At 37.7% G+C, this 20,394-nt stretch overlaps 2 protein-coding genes across 2 annotated transcripts in view; both read left to right on the forward strand.

Annotated features, from left to right (window-relative positions):
- The window catches only part of LOC122800097 (low affinity immunoglobulin epsilon Fc receptor-like), a 263,352-nt gene extending 247,055 nt beyond the window's left edge, over positions 1-16,297 (forward strand). Inside the window, exon 7 of the mRNA XM_044069624.1 lies at positions 16,051-16,297. Coding sequence (XP_043925559.1) covers positions 16,051-16,127 — 77 coding nt within the window. The 3' untranslated portion in view covers positions 16,128-16,297. The remainder of the gene's footprint in view (positions 1-16,050) is intronic.
- The window catches only part of SIRT7 (sirtuin 7), an 885,398-nt gene that overhangs the window by 397,289 nt on the left and 467,715 nt on the right, over positions 1-20,394 (forward strand). The gene's annotated exons all lie outside the window — the stretch shown is intronic.

Genomic DNA, 20,394 nt, shown 5'->3' on the forward strand with positions numbered 1-20,394 from the left:
TGTGCTTCTAAGTTATGGGTTTTCAAAACCAGTCCAAGCAAGGATTAGTCATCTCATACCCCATGGGAAGGTGCATCTCTTTGTTGTGAGATGAACCATCTCTTTCCAGTTCCTTCCTACAACCCACTCTTAAATTGTTTTGCCCTTTCTTCTTACTTTCTCCTCTCAGTTTTTATGATCATAAGCAGCAGATGCTTTCCTTTCTCTCTCTGCTGTCTGCAAATCCCCATTTTTCCTATTCATCTTACTTTTTCATATTGCAGCTCTCTCTACACTACTTCATATGAATATGCAGCTTGTTAAAACATAAGCTTTTTCCTTCCCATTTCCTTTCATTTGTCATGTCATACTTGCTAACTGTTTACTCAGCAGTATGTTATCACCTCAAAACATTTCCCAACCAACTGTGAATCCTTTCAACTAGCATATCCCTCATTTGTTTTCAGTCATTTTGTTGCGCTTGACTCTAAATTAAAGTATCCTCTGTAAATATGGGTTCCTTTACTGTTTTTGTGCCAGCATTCATTTCCATAGCTGAAGCTTTACCTCATACCTTTTCTGATTGTGTGTTTTTGATACCTACTTCACTTAAACGTACATGAACTTTAAAAAAAAAACGTTATATATACCCCATCGTAGTACAACATACTACCACCCCCAGTTCTAATTAGTTATTTAAATTTACTGCTACACTCCTACATTACATAACTAAGGAAAATTCAAGACAATAGTGTTAAGTGACAGTAACACTTGGAAAGAGGGGCTTCAGTCATTTGTTTGTACTCTTCCATGTAACTACCTTCTATATTCTCTTTCCATTGAAATTGCATTTCTGTTTGCTGTAATTGCATTAACAGAACTAATTACACTCGGTTTCTGCTGCTCATAACTTATTTGATCTCACCTTTGCTAGCTGCCCCTCCAATGCATTTCCTTTACTTTCTTCTAATCGTGATGCTACATCTGTCATCTCATCCAACAGCCTTGGATGATAATATAGTCCACTTCTCCTTTGTTCTGGCTTTATTGTCTCTCACATGATTTGCTATACTACTACCTCATTCCATTCTGGGTTGTTTCTTCAAATATACTATTGATTCACATGGTAATCCATGTTCTCTACCTTTATTAATCTCGATCGTAGTCCTCCTTGTTATATGTTACTCAGCTTAAATACCTATGTTATGATTTCCAGTACCAGATGACTTATTTTTCCTTTTGTTTATCCAACTCCTTATCAATATTAATCTATTGTATTATTTACAACACAACTTTTGTCAGTACTGGTTTACCTGAGCAAGCTGGCAAATCACTTACATTGCTACTCCTTTATTACTTTCCTCTTGTAAAGTCTACTTTAAGTCAGCTCATTATTTTAAATACTTTGAACAGCAAAAAGAGTTCCTTCATTTAAGCTGCTGGCACTTTTTGCACCTGCTGTCTCTCCACCTGCCTATTATCTTCTCTCCAAGTCCCGCATTGGATGTCCTCTGTCGGAATGTTGGTACAGCTGTTTTGGCCTCCTCTGACAAAAAAAAGTTTTCTGTTCTTTGGAATTTTAATTTTCATTATCAACAAGTACAAAAGCTTGTATTTATATCCATTGGTTGTGACTCTCTTCTGGAGAGGTATGTCACAGTCCTCCTCCTTGTGGGAGTTGAGTAGTCCTGATCAATAAATATTCTCACCTCCATGGAGATCACTGCTCTACCCCGGAAAACAAATGCAAATAAAATAAAATAAACAACATGGTTTTTGACCAAAAATATAGCACCCAGATCTAACCAAGCAGATTTATTCTAGCATTGATAAAGGACTTACTGCCACTATCTTTCTTCATAACTGGCAACCACAATGTCTTACTAAACAAACTGACAGATCCACTTGGTTCAGAAATTACTTACCCAATAGAACCTTCACTATTTATGGCCAAAACTCTTGCTTTATCGCAGGAACAATCTTTACTGGCATTCCAGAAGATTCACTGCTTGTCTCATTACTATTATCTCCCTCTACATTAACAGTCAGTCTTGAGACTTGCCTCATTTAGGCATCATAATGTCACAGCGATTCAGCTGAACAAATTGCTAATTATTGTAAACAGATTTCTCATCCATTTGAAACTGGTTAACCAACAATAAATTAGCTATCAGTACTAGTAAATCCAGTGTGATATTTTTGGCACATCAAAAACTATCTAAATCTCTCTTACAATCTGTTACAGCATCATTTGGTATTCTCTCCATTTAAGGATACTGCCAGACAACACTCTCACCTTCCAAGAGCATATCTATAACCTTTCTCTAAAGTCCTACAGCAACTCAAAGTTGCTTACAAAATCTTTCACCTGCTTATTCCTGATATTGGATATTCTACTGCTATGAATAGCTTAATCACAAGCCTTGCATATACACTTTATAGGCCCTTTCTTAGATCAATACACAGCAGTAGTACAAATGACTGAAAATAAAATATATGATTTATCCACTTATTTAGCTATTTTGAACACCACAGCATCAGCAATGAAAATTGGTTTCCTATCTCAGCTTGGTTCAACTACCTATTTGATATCCTAAGCTTTAATCTTCTTAAAAAAAGGTACTATCCACCATAGTTCATATATTATACCATCATGATTCACAATACTCTCTCAGAACCAATTCATTACTCAAATTACTTAGATTCTACTTTTCCCCTAGTTGTGTGTGAATAATCATTTACCAAACTTGTAAGTGCTACTTGGAACAGCCTACCCAATGACATTACTGAAACAAACAATCTATCCATCTTCAAGAAAAGCTTTGTTTTACATGTTCAAACAATACAAATGTACCTGCTTCAAGAAATGAGGATAAAATCATGTTTATTAAATATCTCGGTGTTTTTCTGTCAGTTTCTCATATTTACTACTACCTGTTTTGATACCTTTCTACTGGACTAAATATGACTATGTGTTCTGTTTCTCACGACTGTCAAAGTCAAACCTGTTCTCTAATATTTATTTCCTATGCCTCAGCTGTGCTTATGTTGACTGTATTTCCTCTTAACTTTTACAGATATTAACCAGTTGTGTACTTATGTATATATTATCTTTGCTATACCTTTTCCTACTTATTTACTATATTTTTGCTTATATGGTTACACTGTTAACTATTCTTCTGAGTCATTTATCTTCATACTTGCCTGTTGTATATAAATGTAATATTGTGACTACCTCTGGGCCCAGATTGTGGTGGAATAGGGTCTTATACCAGTGCACTTATCCAGTCAACAAACAAACAATTAGAAGTAAATACATGCATACGTAGGCTGGATTACTCTATGTTTGCTAAAATGCCCTGTGGCTCTAGCACCAGGAGGTGGTCAAGATGATGAACAGTTGATTGGGAACATTGAGTCACTCTGTACTTTATGCTTTGTCTGCCAGGTAATTTGCACAGGACATTAATCATCCCGGTAGTACCTGAATACTCTAAATGTACAGTGTGCACATTGTATAGTATGAAATAGCTAGAACATGGCATTCTGAGTTAATCTGGTCCTTACACCAGCTGGGATAATTATTTAGTACCAAGGCAACCCAACAATAGTTGCCTTATAAAATAAGAAAACAAAATATTATCATTGTGCTAGTTTATGACTTCAATACCAGTTTGTTTATGTAGTCCCTTGAGCTTTAACAGTGTACACACTTGTAAAAGTACAATATGTATGCATGACTATTGTCACTAAAATTATTTATATAACTGGCTTTTTCTTTATTTTTAACTAGAAGATGATATTCCAGTAACAGAATTAAAGTGGAATTGTAAATTATCCATGGAGAAGTTGAAAACTGTATACTCTGTATATTTTTGGAAACATTTATAAAAAAAGCCATTTCACAAAGTTTAATTTTGAATTTCTGAATACATTTTATTTGAGTACAACAAGCCATTATATTATTTGTTATGATTTAGCATTTGTTAACTGGGTTAGTCTTGCAATTAGTGCAAATGATTAAGGCTATGAGCTGTTAAGCTCCTACAGTCCATGGTTTGATTCCCATAGCTGCTGTTTGCCAACTGTGTGACTCTAAGCAAGTCACTTAACTGAACAGCACTCTCAGGCTGCCCCTTAAAAAGACAGTCTTGCTTAACTGGCATTTACAAGCATCTTCTTCTGTATTTCCACTATGTGGCAATGGAGAACCACCTACCAGTGGCATTACTTTTAACAGTTCTCACATTCTGGGCCATGTTTCTAGATGTAAGAGAAGAAGTTTATGTTAAAGGAGAAGTTTATGTTAGATAATGTTGAATATGTTGGGTGCATAGATGATATTTTAATTTCATGTAAGGGAAACGATAATGAAGGTTCTGCTGTAGATGCTCATGTGCTAGTAGCTAGTGACACATCTCCTCACTGCCACAAGTGCTGGAAATCCCACTAACCCAAACTCCCATTTCTTTGTAGCCCTACCAACACCCAATACTATAAAACTATATAACTCTACTGGTGTCTGAACTCTAACCCTAAAACTTCCTCCCATTTCCCTGTCTGAGTCCTCACTCTTTCATTCCTCCGCCGTAACCCTAAAGTCCCTGATTGCTCCCAAAACCTGAAACTCCAGCCCGTGGCCTAAACCTAAATTTCTGATCACTCCCTAACCCTAAAACTCTCCTCCCACTCCCTAAGCTGAAAACTTCCTTTCTGCTCCCTAACTCTAACCTCCCCCCCCGCTCCCTTCTCACAGCTGCTTGCCTGAACTCATATTTGAGTTTGAACAAGAGCAGCAGCCTAGCCAAGCTACAAGATGCACAAGTCCTTGTCTTCGAGTCAGTGGTTTTCGAGCACTTGAGACTCAAGTGCCTGTAATATTCCTAAAAATGAAGCAGATTTTTTAAAATGTTTTGAATAACAATAGATGGGAAATTAAATTAATTCTTCTTTTACTGATACACAAATACATTTTCTTGACATACCTTTGAAACGCAGGGTGGGAGAAGTTATTGAAACTTATTTATTCAGGAAAAGCACATCAGCAAATAAATTTTTCATATTGAATTTGCTCACCCCCCACATCATTTGGTGAACTTACTTCCTTTAGATGACTTAATCAGGTTGAAAAGATGCTCAACAGTTACTGATGGATGTCCTGCTATGACAGATGCTAGCAAGAAAGGATTGCTGGAAAGAGGGTAGTCTGAACCTTTTTTTTTAATGTAGACAAAAATTCATATGGTAATTTTTTTTTAAATGTAAACAAAAATTCATATGGTAATGAGTGTAGTGATCCTAAACTCAGCTTTGTCGGGTGTCATAGGGACAATAATTTTGCATGTCTACGATGGAAAAAAAAATGTGTGTGTGTCTATATATATATATATATATATATATATATATATATATATATATAATGTATTAAAATATACATTTTCTGATTTTGTTTTCTGATAATGAAAAGAAATTGAAAGATATTATGATCTGAAATTAATTTTTTATTTCATGTTTATGAAATTATTTTAATTTTTTTTCCCTAAACTTCCTAGTTTTTCTTATACAAGAGGTTTGATTATAGAACCTTTATTATGTAAAACTGTATTTATGAGAAATAAAAAGAATGGGTTTATTAGAAATGTTTAAATGAAAGACATGTAGAGTGCATAAATATGTCAAATTGAATAAAGCATTCACTGTTAATGGGAAGATGTGTCAAATCAGTTTTTATCTTCACTGCTTGCATATGTTATAAAGTGTGGTTGCACAGAAGAGAAGTGGTAAATTAATGAAATAAAATGTGACATTAAATTTCAAATACAATAGCATTTATGGGATATGAAGAATAGGAATATGCCAAATACTTTAGCAGTGTAGGCACATGAATGCCATTATGATAGTGAGGATAGTTTTAGACATGGTTTGGCATTGTGCATTTCCTCATGGGTGGAGATAAAATGTTTGAATTAAATTCTTCAGTAGCCAGAATGATCTGGTGATATAACACAGTTGTATCTAGGAGATAAAGCAATGAAATCTCCTGGCTGTATATGATTTAATTTATTATTCATTAGTTTAGTTTCTAATAACTTTTTGTTTGTTCTTTAATTTGTTTATGTTATGAGACTGAACATGTAACTGGTGTTTCAAGTTAATTGGAATAATGATACATATATATATATATATATATATATATATATATATATATATATCCCGCGGTGGTGGTGCTGCGGTAGCGTTGTTACCTCACAATAAGACGCTGTCCGGTTCAATTCTCAGCTAGAGCGTCTTCTGCGTGTGGACATGCGTGAATGGGCGTACCTTCGTTGAAGGTTGTGCTTCAGGGCTGGTAACTCGGCACGTAAAAATCAACTACCAATCATTAGCGGACCGGAGTTCCGCTTTGGCGACCCCTAACCGGGAAAAGCTGAAAGACACAACAACATAGATATATATATACACAAACACACACACACACAGAGCCACCCAGTAGTGTAAACTTTGGCTGTAGATGATTGTCACTGTTGAAGTGACACCCTGACCCCATGTACGTACAAAAATAGGAAAAAGGGGTTGTAGATGGATATATATATATATATATATATATATATATATATATATATATGCTTTGGAAAAAAAGCCATGTTTTTACTCATCCCCTTTTTTTTTAGTTCTCATTGGAATGGGAGATTTCGCAGCTTCAAAAATTATAGTGCATTTGATTCAGTTAAGTGGGAGTACTTACTATTACTATTGGAGGAATGTAATTTTTCAAACAATTTCTTACAATTAAACTTCTGTATGAAAACTTCTTTGCATACATTAAATTAGGCTCATATACTTCTCAGTCAATCATGATTACTAAAGGTACTAAACGGGGTTGTCCCTTGTCCCCATTGCTTTTTCTCTAGTTATGGAACCTTTTGTAAATTATATCAGATCAAACAAAAACATCAAAGGCATACTAATAAATAATGATTTAGTCCTGGAAATACACCTATTTGCAGATGACATTCTACTAACTTTGCCTGACTGTAATTCTTCTGTTATTGCAGTATTCCAAGAAACAGAAGTATTCCAGAAGAAATCAGGACTCAGTTTTAATGAGAATTAATTATAATATTAATAAAATAGATAAGAAATTGGATAAATACATTGTGAAAGATGGTAAAATCACTTACTTAAAGATAATCTTGTCTGATAATATTAAAGATGTAACAACCCTTAATTATAATAATAACTTAAATTCCATAAAGCAAACTCTTAATAAATGGAATATTTTTTTTCACTATGGAACTCTTCTTAATTAAAATGATCGCCTCACAGCAAGACGTTGTCCCGTTCGATTCTCAGCTAGAGTGTCCTCTGTGTGGAGACATGCATGCATGAATGGGCATACCTTCGTTGAAGGTTGTGCATCAGGGCTGGCAACTCGGCACGTAAAAATCTACTGCCAATCATTAGCGGACCGGAGTTCCGCTGTGGCGACCCCTAACCGGGAAAAGCCGAAAGACACAGCAACAACATTATCCTTCCTAAAATTCTATAGTTAATACAATCTTTATCCCTTCCATGCCCCCCAAAATATAAAAGAGTATAATTCTTTGTTTATGAGATTTTTTTATGGTATCCTAATAAGCCTAGATTGGCTTTAAACTATCACATTAGAGAGTAGACATTAGGTGGTATTGGCCTTCCAGATTTAGTATTATCTTCATTATCTTCAATTGTTAAGACAATAATTTGTTGGGTAAATAATTATAATGCCAAATGGAAAGATATTCAGGGAGGTATTTAGTGTAAATTCAATAATTTAACATCATGTTATACTAAAATAGCTACTAATAAATTTCAGTTGTTAGTAAAAGAGTATTTTATAAAAAACAAAAACAAATCAGTTAGTTCTTATTATATTAATACGATAATAACCTCCTTTTAAAATTTCATTTTCCGGTACCTTGAATAAAAAGCATGGATTTTCTTTGTATTTCAAATTGTCTATACTCAAAATAGTATTAATACATTTAGTTCAACAACAATGACTACATTTAAAGACAAAACACGGTTATACTGGTATCAATTACTACAGAATGGGAAGTTAGAAAGTGTTGACCATATCATTAATATGTCTGAGTTAAGCAAAGACATGAGGTTAGAAATTTAAAACTGTAAACAATTAGTTGACCATAAGCTTAATCTAATGCAACCAATAGTTAAAAATTATTTTCTCATATTCATTGAGTTACTCATTATTCTAATGGACCAAAATATAATTGGAAAGGGACTAATATCTAAAATGTCTAAGGTACATAAGAAATCAACAGTATGTCACAGGGAAAGCTATTGGGATTACTTTAGACTTGTTAATAATAACTCTCTAAGTGAAGATGATAAAAAACTAATAGTCCAATCTTCAAAACAAACTACTTCATCACTAAGCTGGAGGATATTCTCTTGTAAGTTCTTACATAGAACCTTTATCACACCACATTACGTTGAATTGATGTATAATAACGACATAGGATGCTAAAGGGTTAAACTAAATGTTAAAGCTGTCTGGCAGCATATGTCTTATGACTGTATAAAACTTAAAAAGTATTAGGATAATATGAATTCTCTCTTAACAGTTTGTTTTTAATGATACATGTATGCTTACCAAATCTCTTATTTTATTTAATACACCTGTTCCCACTTCAGTCATAAAAATAACATACCCTCTTTTATGGGGTATCTTAACATTAGCAAAAAAAATGTCATTACCAAGAACTGGAAGAATCAGACTACTCCTACTATGAAGGAATTTGTATACTTGGCAACTGAAGTCAGTCATCTTGAACTTATTACAATCAAGACAAGAACATCTAGAATCACCTCTTCATATAATATATGGTTGAAATTCAAAGAAATGCTGGATAAACAGACTTTAATAATTAACTAACAACTACTCATCACATTTCTTTTTTGTTTAAAAAGCTTTGTTTTATAGTAGACACCATTGTACCTAGTTATTTTAATTGTAGTTTATTGTTCTTTTACACATGTATATTTGTTTTATAATGTTTCTGTTTATCATATATTAATGTTTTGTTGTTAAAATTTTCAATAAAAACAGTTGAGAAAAAAAATACATAAAGTATTTCAAGTTACAAATAATGACTGTCCATTGAGCCATTCAGCTGCTGCCACAGGATGATGGCATCGCAGGATATGATGTGATATTGCCTTTTGAGACATTGGTGTTCATGGTACTTCTCTTGCCTCTGAGTGGGCTTCAGTTGCAGTACAAATTATTGCCAATTAATGTCTATTCTGTACCCAGAACATTTACCACAGTGCTAGCTATTGTAGCAGTGGCCTTGCACCATGTGTGGCGTGTGTTCTCTTATCCAGACAGCTGTCTCTTGGTGGTCTTGCTTGTGGATTCCCTGGTAATATTTTTGGCTTGTGCTCTCCCATGTTTGCAAGTTCTATGCATCTCTATAAACTCTGAGAATTCTGTTTTTGGTTCAATGCAGGGTATTGCCTAGATAGGAGTAGTGTTGGACACTCATCAGCTCATTCATTCCTGCCAAATGAGACAGGACAAGAGGTGATGACTTTGGGATCTTGGATTATAACACAGCATAGGATTTAGGCTGAAATGATATTGTGTCTTTTAAAGTTAATGGTGGCTACAGTCATCACTGTTTTACACACACACACACACACACACACACACACACACACACACACACACACACACACACACACACACACACACAATGAAGTAAACATTGTAATTGGTGGTAGATTGTCAATAGGAATAGAGTCACCACTCACTCACAGATCATCTTCTGGTGTCAGTCCTTGTCATCGGGTTTGATGTGGTGAACTATCTCCACCAAGTTCAGGGTATGACCTCTCTTCCAGCAACAAGCCATGCTATAGATCCTGATGAGGGTTTTAGATCCAGTTTGGTCAGAAGGACACCCAGGAGGCTGAACAATTCATCACTCAGGAGAGTGTGTCTCTAGCCCTGTTCTGCTTAATTCAGAGGACCAACAAAAAGTTGATGGTGGATATATTCTCCCTCTTGTGGTTGCAAAGATTCCTGCATAACTCATGCTTCCTTTGATTCTGTGTTTTACTGCAAACTTCAGAGCCAACAGAGCCACTGTGTGGCTTCTGGCTCTCAGGTTCCTGGCCATTCAATTATCTATCCTCTTACAAGACAAAGTAGTAATCCAAGACTGTGGAACAATCAGATCAACCTCAAGGCTCAAAATTTAGCCTAAATCCCATGCTTCAATCTTCTTGGTTACAGTTTTCAATGTCTGATGCTACAAAGAAGTCTTACATTCATCAGACATACTCTGCTAAGTGGAAGAGAGGCTACATTTGATACTGTCATCTCAGTGAGATTGTAGGTGGTTTTGTTCTACCTCAGACACCTATATGGCTTGTTTCTCAAGTTATTCCATAGATGTGATATATGTCTCTGTCTTTTGCATCTATGATATCTTGGACAATAGCAGAAATTTGAAAAGGATAAGTTGGCTTAAACAGTTCCTCATAGGGGCTCTGTATCTCTATCCACCTTTCAAAAGCACTTCTTTTCTTGGGATTTTAATTACTGACAAGCTCACCAGCCCCTCTTCAAACTTGCTAGTTCAATGTTGCTATTATTTGTCTCTAAGAATATACTTTTCTTTCCATTGCATGTGCTAACTGGATCTCAAAGCTTCAGTCTTTTATCTGTATGGAATAATATTTAGTATTTCACAAAGGCTGGGGTGTCCCTTAGGTTTTCCCAGATGAGCTCCCAAAAGTGGTGTCCAGAATTGTCGTCATGTCACTGTTTTATTTTTATTTGAAGGCAGACATCAAGAGACTAAAATAAGTGTACAATTATAGGTTCATAGGTGTTTACTAGGCTAAATACCACAAGAGGCTTTTTAAGCCTAGCTATGCATCCCAAATCTCTGACAAGTTCTGGTACCCTTAATAAGTGTAAGCAGGGGCTTGGGAGATGAAATATTTACAGGTTGAATGTGTCCATTAGAGACATAAGTGCCAAGCCAGGGTGAATTTCCTGTTCCCCATCCAATTGTCCAAGTTACATTTGAATTGGGTTAGAGAGGTACTCTGCTTCACATGGAACTGGAGCCTGTTCCAGAGAAGGGGTAGTCTCTGTGAAACATACCTGTCTCTTCAGCAGATCCTGTTTATATCAGAGGTAAGGTTTAAGTCTTTAGAACGGGTAATTCTGGTGCTGTTTGTTTTGTGGATATGCAGGAGGTCCATCAGAGTGGGGTCTGACAATACCCTGTATGCCAGGCATAGATCTCCCCTCAATTGCCTGTAGGAGACAGAATACAGGGATAGGGCCTTGAGGTGGTCTGCAGAGAACATTTTACTAACAACATGTATTCTTTTAGTGAGGAACCTCTGTAGATGTTCCAGTTGTTGGATATGTCTGGTTAGGTACATACCAAATGGGGTATTGTACTCAATGACATGTCTGATGAATGATGAATACAGTGGATCAATGACTTTCTTGGACCCAGATGCCATACCTTTGTTTATAAGTTGAGCAACATAGAATGATTTCCTCACTACTGTAGATACGTGAAGGTCAAAGGCTAGATTATTGTGTATATGTGTCCCTACATCCCTAACTATTATGTCACCTCTAAGGGGTATGTTGTCAGAATGATAGTTACCAAGAGTGGATGACTTTCCAAAGGATACTATTATGCATTTCTTGGCATTTAGTTTTAGTCCATGGCTCTGACACAAGTTGTTTTTCTGTGTCAGCTCTTCATGGAGAGTATTTGTGCTGGTGTGGGAATCAATACAGCTCCTAATTTGCAATCATCTGCAAATTTAGTCAGACAGAGACCATTGACACTAGCCTTGACCTCAGAGAAGTAAATGCCAAAAAGGAGCTGTCCTCAGACCAATCCCTGAGGGACTCCACTTGTGACTGACCTCTTTGTAGAGGTAAATTCCCGAAGTCTAACTTCTTGGGTGCTGTCTGTGAGCCAGTTGGCTGTCCACTGGGTGACATACGGGTTTCTGCCTAACTTCCAGAGCTTGTCAGCAATGCCTGAGTGGGGTATTGTGTCAAATGCCTTGGACAAGTCAAGGTAAGCAGTGTGAACCATTTTGCCCTCATCCACTGCTTTGGTGACCATCTCAAAGAAGTCCACCAGGATGAGTAGGCATGACCTGCCCTTGATGAAATGAAACTGGGTTTGGTCTAAAGTCTGGAGGTTTGCTATACCATTAATGATCATTTCCGTGATAATTCTTTCCATGGATTTGCATATAAGACTAGTGAGACTTATGGATCTGTAGTTGTCCCACCTTTGTGCAGAGGGCTGACTGTTGCTGTTCTCATTTCATGGGGCATGAAGCCTATTTGGAGGCTACAGATGAATAGCAATTCCAGAGGGCCTGATAGGTCATGTTTCATGCTATTTAGAAGGCATTCTGGGATATTGTCTGGGCCCATTGATGTAGTGTTCTTGGATTTAGAGAGAGCATTAAGTACCTGTTCCCTAGTGATAGCAGGGGGATTTATATTTGATGTTATTTTCTGAGTGAAGGTTGAGGGGGAGAGAGGAGAAATGTTGGAGCTGAATTTGTTAGCCAATAGGTTTGCTATATTTTCTGGCTTAGTATAGGTAGCTCCATTTACAATAAGCTCTGAACACAATTGTGTATTGCCTTTGAGGTTTTGGACATAGATAAAGAATGCCTTGTGGTTGGCCTTGGCCTGAGAGGCCAAATCTAGCTCAAATTTGGCTTTGGTAGACTTTATATGAGTTGTTTGTTTAGTTTGATGAGAATGCTTTTATCCTGCTGGTGCTGCACCTCCTAATTTTTGCCATGATTTTCTTCCTTCTGTTATACAGCCTGTTGATTTTGTGATACTACCAGGGTGGCTTGTTTTTTTTTAGTTGGTTCTGTACTTTTTCCTAGTGGGTACAGATGACTCTATGCAGCAATTAGCATGCTTGTATAGGGTTTCTTTGAACAGTTCTGCATAGGCAGCAGTATTCTCAGGGTGTATGGGGGCTTGAAATTTTGCCAGGTTGTCACTTAATAGCTGGATGTTATCTCAGGTTTTACTTGGTAGATATATATGAGTTCCGAAAGATGGAACAATAGATCATTCTCTTGACTCCAGGAACAGAGGGGCTTACAGATTGCTAACATTTCTGTGTTTTGATATCAGGTGGCAAACCATTTTTTTTGAAAATGCTGATGTCAGAGGCCATTGTGGTAGAACATGTCTTTTTAAAGTGCCTAATTCAGAAATAATGTCATGGTGGATTGTTGTACCACAGCCATAACTGCTTAATTGCACACTGTCTCATTAAAAATTATTACTTGCACTGAACAGCTAGGAGTTAGGGCTGGGTTGACACTTCACTGTTAAAGGATCAGGCCACCTGAGCTGTTGTATTTATGCCATTCCAGTTACTGCATCCTGGAAAGTTTAATTTTTACTGGTTCAAATGTTTCCAACGAGATAACCACTGCAAAGAGCCCACAGCATTTGATAAGTTGGATAATATGTCAACTATGTGCTCAGTGTATCAACATATCTATGGGGGGAGGGCTTATTGTGCTTCCACCATTTTCCTATGTCTAAATGGGCCCTTCAGCCGATAACTGTGGATAGAGTTCCCTGCAAGCCCATCAAGTATATAGTTATATGTCTTTGTGTATAATGTTTTTGTTTCCTCACTCAATGGATGGGGCTAAACTGTGTAGAGCAGCAGTTAGGCATGCTCGCCTTACATTTGTATGAAGCAGTGGTGCATGCTTTCATCTCTGATCATGGGAATTACAGATAATAATTCACAGACCAGAAGAACAAACTATAATCCCAAGACTTACCCATACAGATGGCCCTATTATTGATCAACGGATGTGTACTTATATTTTATTTCCTGATACCCAGTGAAATGGTACTGGCAGGCGTAGCTTTTTCTTGTACTCATGTTCTCAACCAAAATGCAATGACTGTAGTTTATGGAAACCACCAAATTGACAGGGTCCCCCTTTATGAAACATAGAAACACAGGGTTTGAAACAGATACAGACCAAATGACCTACCTAGTGCCCTAGTTCCTTAAATAATTAATAATCTGTTCCCATTCCCTAGCACAGAGGGATGAAGCCCTGTCTATATTCCAGATAACATGTGCCCAAATTAATGACATGGCTGTCTGATGGACCAGACAGGGAAAGATAAGCTTGAGCAGCTGACCCCATCTCACTTATTGTTGGAGGGTGGGAGACTGCTAGGCTTCTTGCTCTGCTGACAACTTGCAGTGGCTGGGTATATTGCTTGCCTGTTATGGCCAGGCTTTCTTGCATTGTCAACAAGGAGCTCTCATCCACAGAGCCTAAGAAACGGTGGGGGGGGGGGGGAGCATAAGGAAGCATGCATGACTCCTCCTTCTTCCAACCAGGCAGTAATTAAGGATCCGTAGGCCACCTATGGGAGTGATAGGTAGGCTGCTCCTCAAATCCTGAAGCTAGGGTACAAAAGGCCTGACCAGGCTCCCCAGGTAGAAATGAGTAGGCTATCTGTCTGTTTCTTAACCTAGGAGATGCCCAGCTGTAAGACTAGATGAAGCAGATTGGTAGCCTGGATGCAGGTCGAGGAGTCATTCGGCAGCTTCCCTAAATAAAGAAGCTCCTTCAGGAACTAACAGTGCATTGCTATCAGTCCTCCCAAGAACTGTATCATGACTGTGTTCTATATTCTAACATTTCTCTAACTGTCTTCATGTATCATATCATTAGGAAGATTCTTCTGTATCAGAACTCCCTGTGAAAGAAAATATTACCTCACATTGCTTTTGAGCCCCTCCTGCCTTCAGATTAATTCTGCTTAAATTTTTGCAACTATTATTTTAAAACATGCTGCCCTTCTGGACTTTGTAGAGATTGCTCAAGTACTGAAGCACTGCAGAACCTCTGGTAGTATGTGCCCATATGTCTCCCTCTCAGTGCTTGTGTCCTCACCTGTAGGATGAATGTAAATATCCTCTTGTCTATCTTCATGTGACCTTTGGTGCAGTATCACAGCCATGACCATTCATATTCCCTCCTTTCCCCTCTCCTGGGTGCTCCCTGGTCAGGGTGAGACTTGTGAAGGGAGGCCATCATTCATGCAGCCTTAGTGCTTTCTTTTTGTTCTCACCAGCATCCCGACAGTGAGGGTGTATTTACTAGATGAAACCCCTGTACAGGTCTGGGGGATAGATGACTGATACTGCCATGGGGATCACAACACCCTCCCTGATGCTGGATGCTAATACCTCTCAACTGTACAGATTTTCGCACAATGTCCAGATTTTTGCCTCATACTTTTGGTCTGTTCCTCAAAGAATTTGTGATTTTCTAGATTTTTGTAGCAAATCAGTGAGGACTGACTTCACTAAATAATGACAGCCATTTGAGTTTCAGACTTCATATCTGTCAGAAAGTGCATGGTAACACAAGACCTTTTATTCTAGCAACTTTGTAAGAACGATATTTAAACTTTTCTCCTGTTTTTGGGGCTTTGTACCCCCATTATTTTTGGCTTTGTCCAGATTTCTTGTGTTAAAAGAGGTTGAGAGCTATGATACTAACCCTTGTGCAATGACAATGAGAGCTATTGCAGAAGCAGCTTGGTGGCAGCACTTCTGAACCTGGAACTGCGTCCGCACATGCTGCACCTTTTCCTGATGGGTTCCAGATTTGGATAGCTCTAGTCTGCTCCTTCCCCCTCACTATTGGCATGTCTGTCCTCTTGTGCCACCTCCATCAAGCACTCAATTTGTTAATCAGTCTCAGGTTATCTGGCCAATAATCAGTGCTCTGTCTTTCTATGCCAGTGGAGATGGCAAGATTATGACTGAGAGGAGACATAGGGTAATAAAACACTATCACTGAACAGGGATAAAGACTATATAAAATTGTGTGTGTGTGTGTGTGTGTGTGTGTGTGTGTGTGTGTGTGTGTGTGTGTGTGTGTGTGTATGTAATTAATATTTTATTAAATAACAGATATCTTTGTTTTCAGCCCTCAGGTCCTGGAATGACATTCGCTGTGATCGTGCATTCCCTTTTGTCTGCAAAGTGGCTGCATTGACTAGCTAGTGGATGGTTTCCTCACTTCCTTACTGGTATTGCATTGTTTGTCACAGAATTCTGCACATCTGAACAGAACAGTTTTTCTCATCTTCATACCACGAGACACCCTACACAGCTTTTTTGATATCGAATGATGCAGAGTTTACTTTGCCTGAACTTTCGATTCCACTACACAAGGAAATGTGGCAGTCTTGTTTTCTGTGAAATAGCATGTTTTTAAATTATATAAGTTTGTTATATAATTCAGTTTTAAAGGTATTCATGTAATCAATATATAGCTTAAGGCAGTCTCAATGGAAAAAAGTTGCTTTGCTCCAAAGCATAACCTCCACCAGAGAACTGTAGCTGTCAATATATTGTATGGCCAGCAAGTGGCAGCATTACCCCACCCACAGGTTAGCACATATTTCAACCCTTACATTACTGCTTCTAATGAGTTTTAGTTTTCATTTCTTTTTATTACAGAGGTACATTCATTTTTGTTTTGTTGTTTCTTTCTTTTTTTTGTGACAAGCCATTACCCTCCTAAATCCTAAGATTTTTCATTCAAGTATTACAATTGACACTGTAGTTTACAATATTATGCACATTATGCTGAAGGTTGGGCGTCTGGCTGGCAACTCGGCACCATAAAAATCTACTGCCAATCATTAGCGGACCGGAGTTCCGCTGTGGTGACCCCTAACCGAAGCGAAAAAGACAAACAACAACAACATGCTGGAATGTGATTTAGAATTTCACATACGACACTTTGATTCATTCTGAATCTACACATTAATTTTGCTCATTTTGTAACTAAGTAAGGGTTTTGGAAGAGTCAGACAGGATCAATAATGGCACATCACTGCAGCAGTGCAGGAAATGTGGACTTGTCCGTTTGTGGTGAGAGGCAGCAGTGACTGTGTTACTCATGGCACTGGGAGCATAATCTGACTGCCTGTGTTACTGACGGTACTAGGGACATGATCCACGCACCAGTTTTACTGATGGCATAAGAGGGCATGAGCTGAATACCTGTGTTACTGATGGCACAATTGGGTGTGATCTGAGCACCTGTGTTACTGATGGCATTAGTGGGTATACCCTAGAGATGAATCGCACAGTTTTTCACATAGTTGGGCGTTGGCATAATGGTTAAGATGTTTACCTTACAGACACAAGGTACAGGGTTTGATGCTCACTTTTGAAAGGGAAATTGGCTCAGCATAAAATGGCTCATAAGCCCAGCTAGCCTAGTACTTACCTATGAAGTGCACAAGCCTATGAAGAAGTGCTCTGTCAGACCCATAATGACCATTATACAACTTTTAGAGTGACAGTAACTTCTCAATGGAGCACTGCATTTCTTATGACTCTTGTTTGGAAACTGCAGAAAAAAATCATGACAGAGAAACTGGCAACAACTACCATTTTAAGAATGCAGAAACCACGTGAGGGAGAAAATTAGAGACCTATATATGTATTATTTTGTGGAGAAGGGTATTGTATGACAGGAAAATATGTATGTACTTTAAGGCTACAACCAGAATTTTAGAACAGAATGACAGAACCATTTGGAGAAAAAGATGCATGCGTAAAAGAATCTGATATAAGTAGAGGGGTCAGACTTAGAGAAGTTTGGGTCTGTTTCATGGATAAATAACCATCAGACTACTGCAGCAACCTTGCTGCAAGGGGTGTGTAGTGGGGGCATTAGGTATGGAATCTGAGTACACAGGAGGAATGTAAGGGTTTACTGAGAACATGGAAAAAACATTCCCACTAATTAGCTAGGGACAGCGATATTGTCATAGATCCATAAATGGACAGAATAGATGGACCACAGTGTGTGTATGCACTGAATCAAAGCTCAATTACCTCTTTTGATGTTGCAGTGACATACAAGTTAATAGTACTTCATTACTCTCATATTATTCAATTTGTCTGCATTTTATTTTTGGAAATCCAATTTGCCTGCACTGGGATAAGGAAATATTAAATCATTAAACATTACTTCTCTGTTAGTTTGTTTTTCAGTGCTCCTCCCAAGTTTGGCCTCTCCTGTGCTGCTTGCCATTAATATATCAACATAGACACATATAGTTTGTTAGCTATAGACCCTTACCTGGCTTACAATATGTGCTTAATTTGCTTCTGTAGAACTGCAGCTGTCTTAAGACCTTTTGACTTTTACCTTGACAAAGCATCACTACTTTATATATTTACACCTGTACCACTTTTTCTCTCCTGCATTGTTAGCAATGTGTTCTGTGTTTATACTACTGTTTTTTTGCATAAGTATTTCTCTACAGACTACAACTCATAGTCTTCCCTCTGCCTGGATTTATTGCTCTTCTCTGCATCCTGCTGCTATTCCTTACTTTAAAGACATGAATTAATCACACTGTTTATTCAAGCTTGGTACCTTGCTGTCTTTCATACCACCATCTACTTGCCTGTGTTTTAGGGTGCATTTTTTTTTCTGTGTCTCTACATAACAATCTTTCATACAAATCACTTTATAGGCTGCATCTTAACTTTCATTTTCTTTCTTTTCTAGGTGAGACCTCCAGCCCAGTAACAGATGGGTGCTCACCAGTGACACACAGTATTACAGCAGGAACACCCTACTCTATTTTTGATAAAGACTTCCTTCACTTCCATTAACAGACTACACTCACTAATAGTAAACTATTCCACTAGCCCCACACTTTGGGTGCTGTTTGCTTTCATTCCCTTGTTTTTTTTTCATACAACTTCTCAGGGTTCCTTTCTTCCATACAAATCATTATTAATGTCCATCTCAACCTTCTTTATGTATGCTGATGCACTTTCCTCAATACATGATGGGCCTGGGCATGCTTTGCCCCACATAATGTCACATGCTTGTTTTCTGGGAATTGCTCCCAACCGTAAACAACAGTATGTTAGTACAGGTGCTAGCACCATTTGCAGAAAGGCAGACTACATCATGCGCTTATGTCCCTTAGCATTATTATAGTCACTTAAGAAGTCCAGTTCTGGTACTGTCCCTTTTTCTGGCAGTACAGTTTGGTCCCTGTTCTTTTGCCTGACTATTTCTTATTTGCTGACCCATTTCAGTGATGTAACCCCCTTTCTTCTGCTGCATTGTTTCTGCACAACTCTATTATACCTTGCCCTAAGGATGACTGAGTCCCATATTTGGCATAGTTAATGCCCCCTCTTGATGTATTTTCCTATTACCATTCATAAGAACACTGTCATTTCTGACACACCTCCTAATCTGTCAATATATGCTCCCACAGACCTTACAGTGATTAAGTTTAAAACATTCACAGAGTACTTTGTTGAGAATGATCACCAGAAATTTCCCGACTGAACAACTGTTACCAGCAAACCTTCACTTCCCAGAACTGAAGTATATCTATGAGTGCATATGATGCTTGCTACAGCCTTGAAATGTGGGTTTGCAGAGTAACATGAAATATCCCTCAGAAATACATGGCAATACATGAAAAATCTTAATAAAATACAGGAGCAAATTTGTACTGGGAATGCAGACTTTACAGGTTTATCACACAAATCTACATTACCTTTCTAAGGAATCCTTTCATTTTTAGTGCTGTGTTGCAGGTGTTCCATGTCAATATGGTAGCATCTGCAATACAACTTTACTTACTGATGTGATTAAGATATGCTTGTACTCATAGGCATGTACTGTATAGCTGTATATGATAAATGTATTGGTATTTACCTTGCAATGAAGACCAAGACTGAATTCATAACTATATAAAATTATATGAACACTCGAGCTATTTTTGTTACTTAATGAAAATACACTAAGTAGGAATACCTTTGCTGAATTTCTGTTGCTGTTGTATTATGTATTCTTTTTGCATATTATTGCACATTTGTTCCTGGTAAGTTAGGTGTGACACAGTGTCTTTTTTCCAGTAATTATCCAAGATGAGGCAGGTCACTGGCAGAGCAATGGGGCACTGACATCTGCCAGCAGCAGCTTAGTCTGGTTGCACTTCTGAGTAGGGGGAAGGTTATCTGGGAAATGGGGTAAACAATCAAGTGGCTGATACCTTGTCTAAGGTAAGATATGGGACTAGACTTCTGTATGGAAACCAAGAAGTCTTCAGTCTCAGAGCTTCCATCTTTTCAGACTGAATGACAGAAACGTGTTTTTGCATTTTGGCATATAAGCGTCAACACCCCCTTACACATGTATGTCCCAAGGAAGAGGATATAGGTTTTACAGGATTAGAAAAGGTTCAGCCCACAGTATAATAACTTACCAGCCCTC

The sequence above is a fragment of the Protopterus annectens genome, chromosome 4.part0, assembly GCF_019279795.1.
Source record: "Protopterus annectens isolate FY-2018-M chromosome 4.part0, PAN1.0, whole genome shotgun sequence".
Lineage (NCBI taxonomy): Eukaryota > Metazoa > Chordata > Ceratodontiformes > Protopteridae > Protopterus > Protopterus annectens.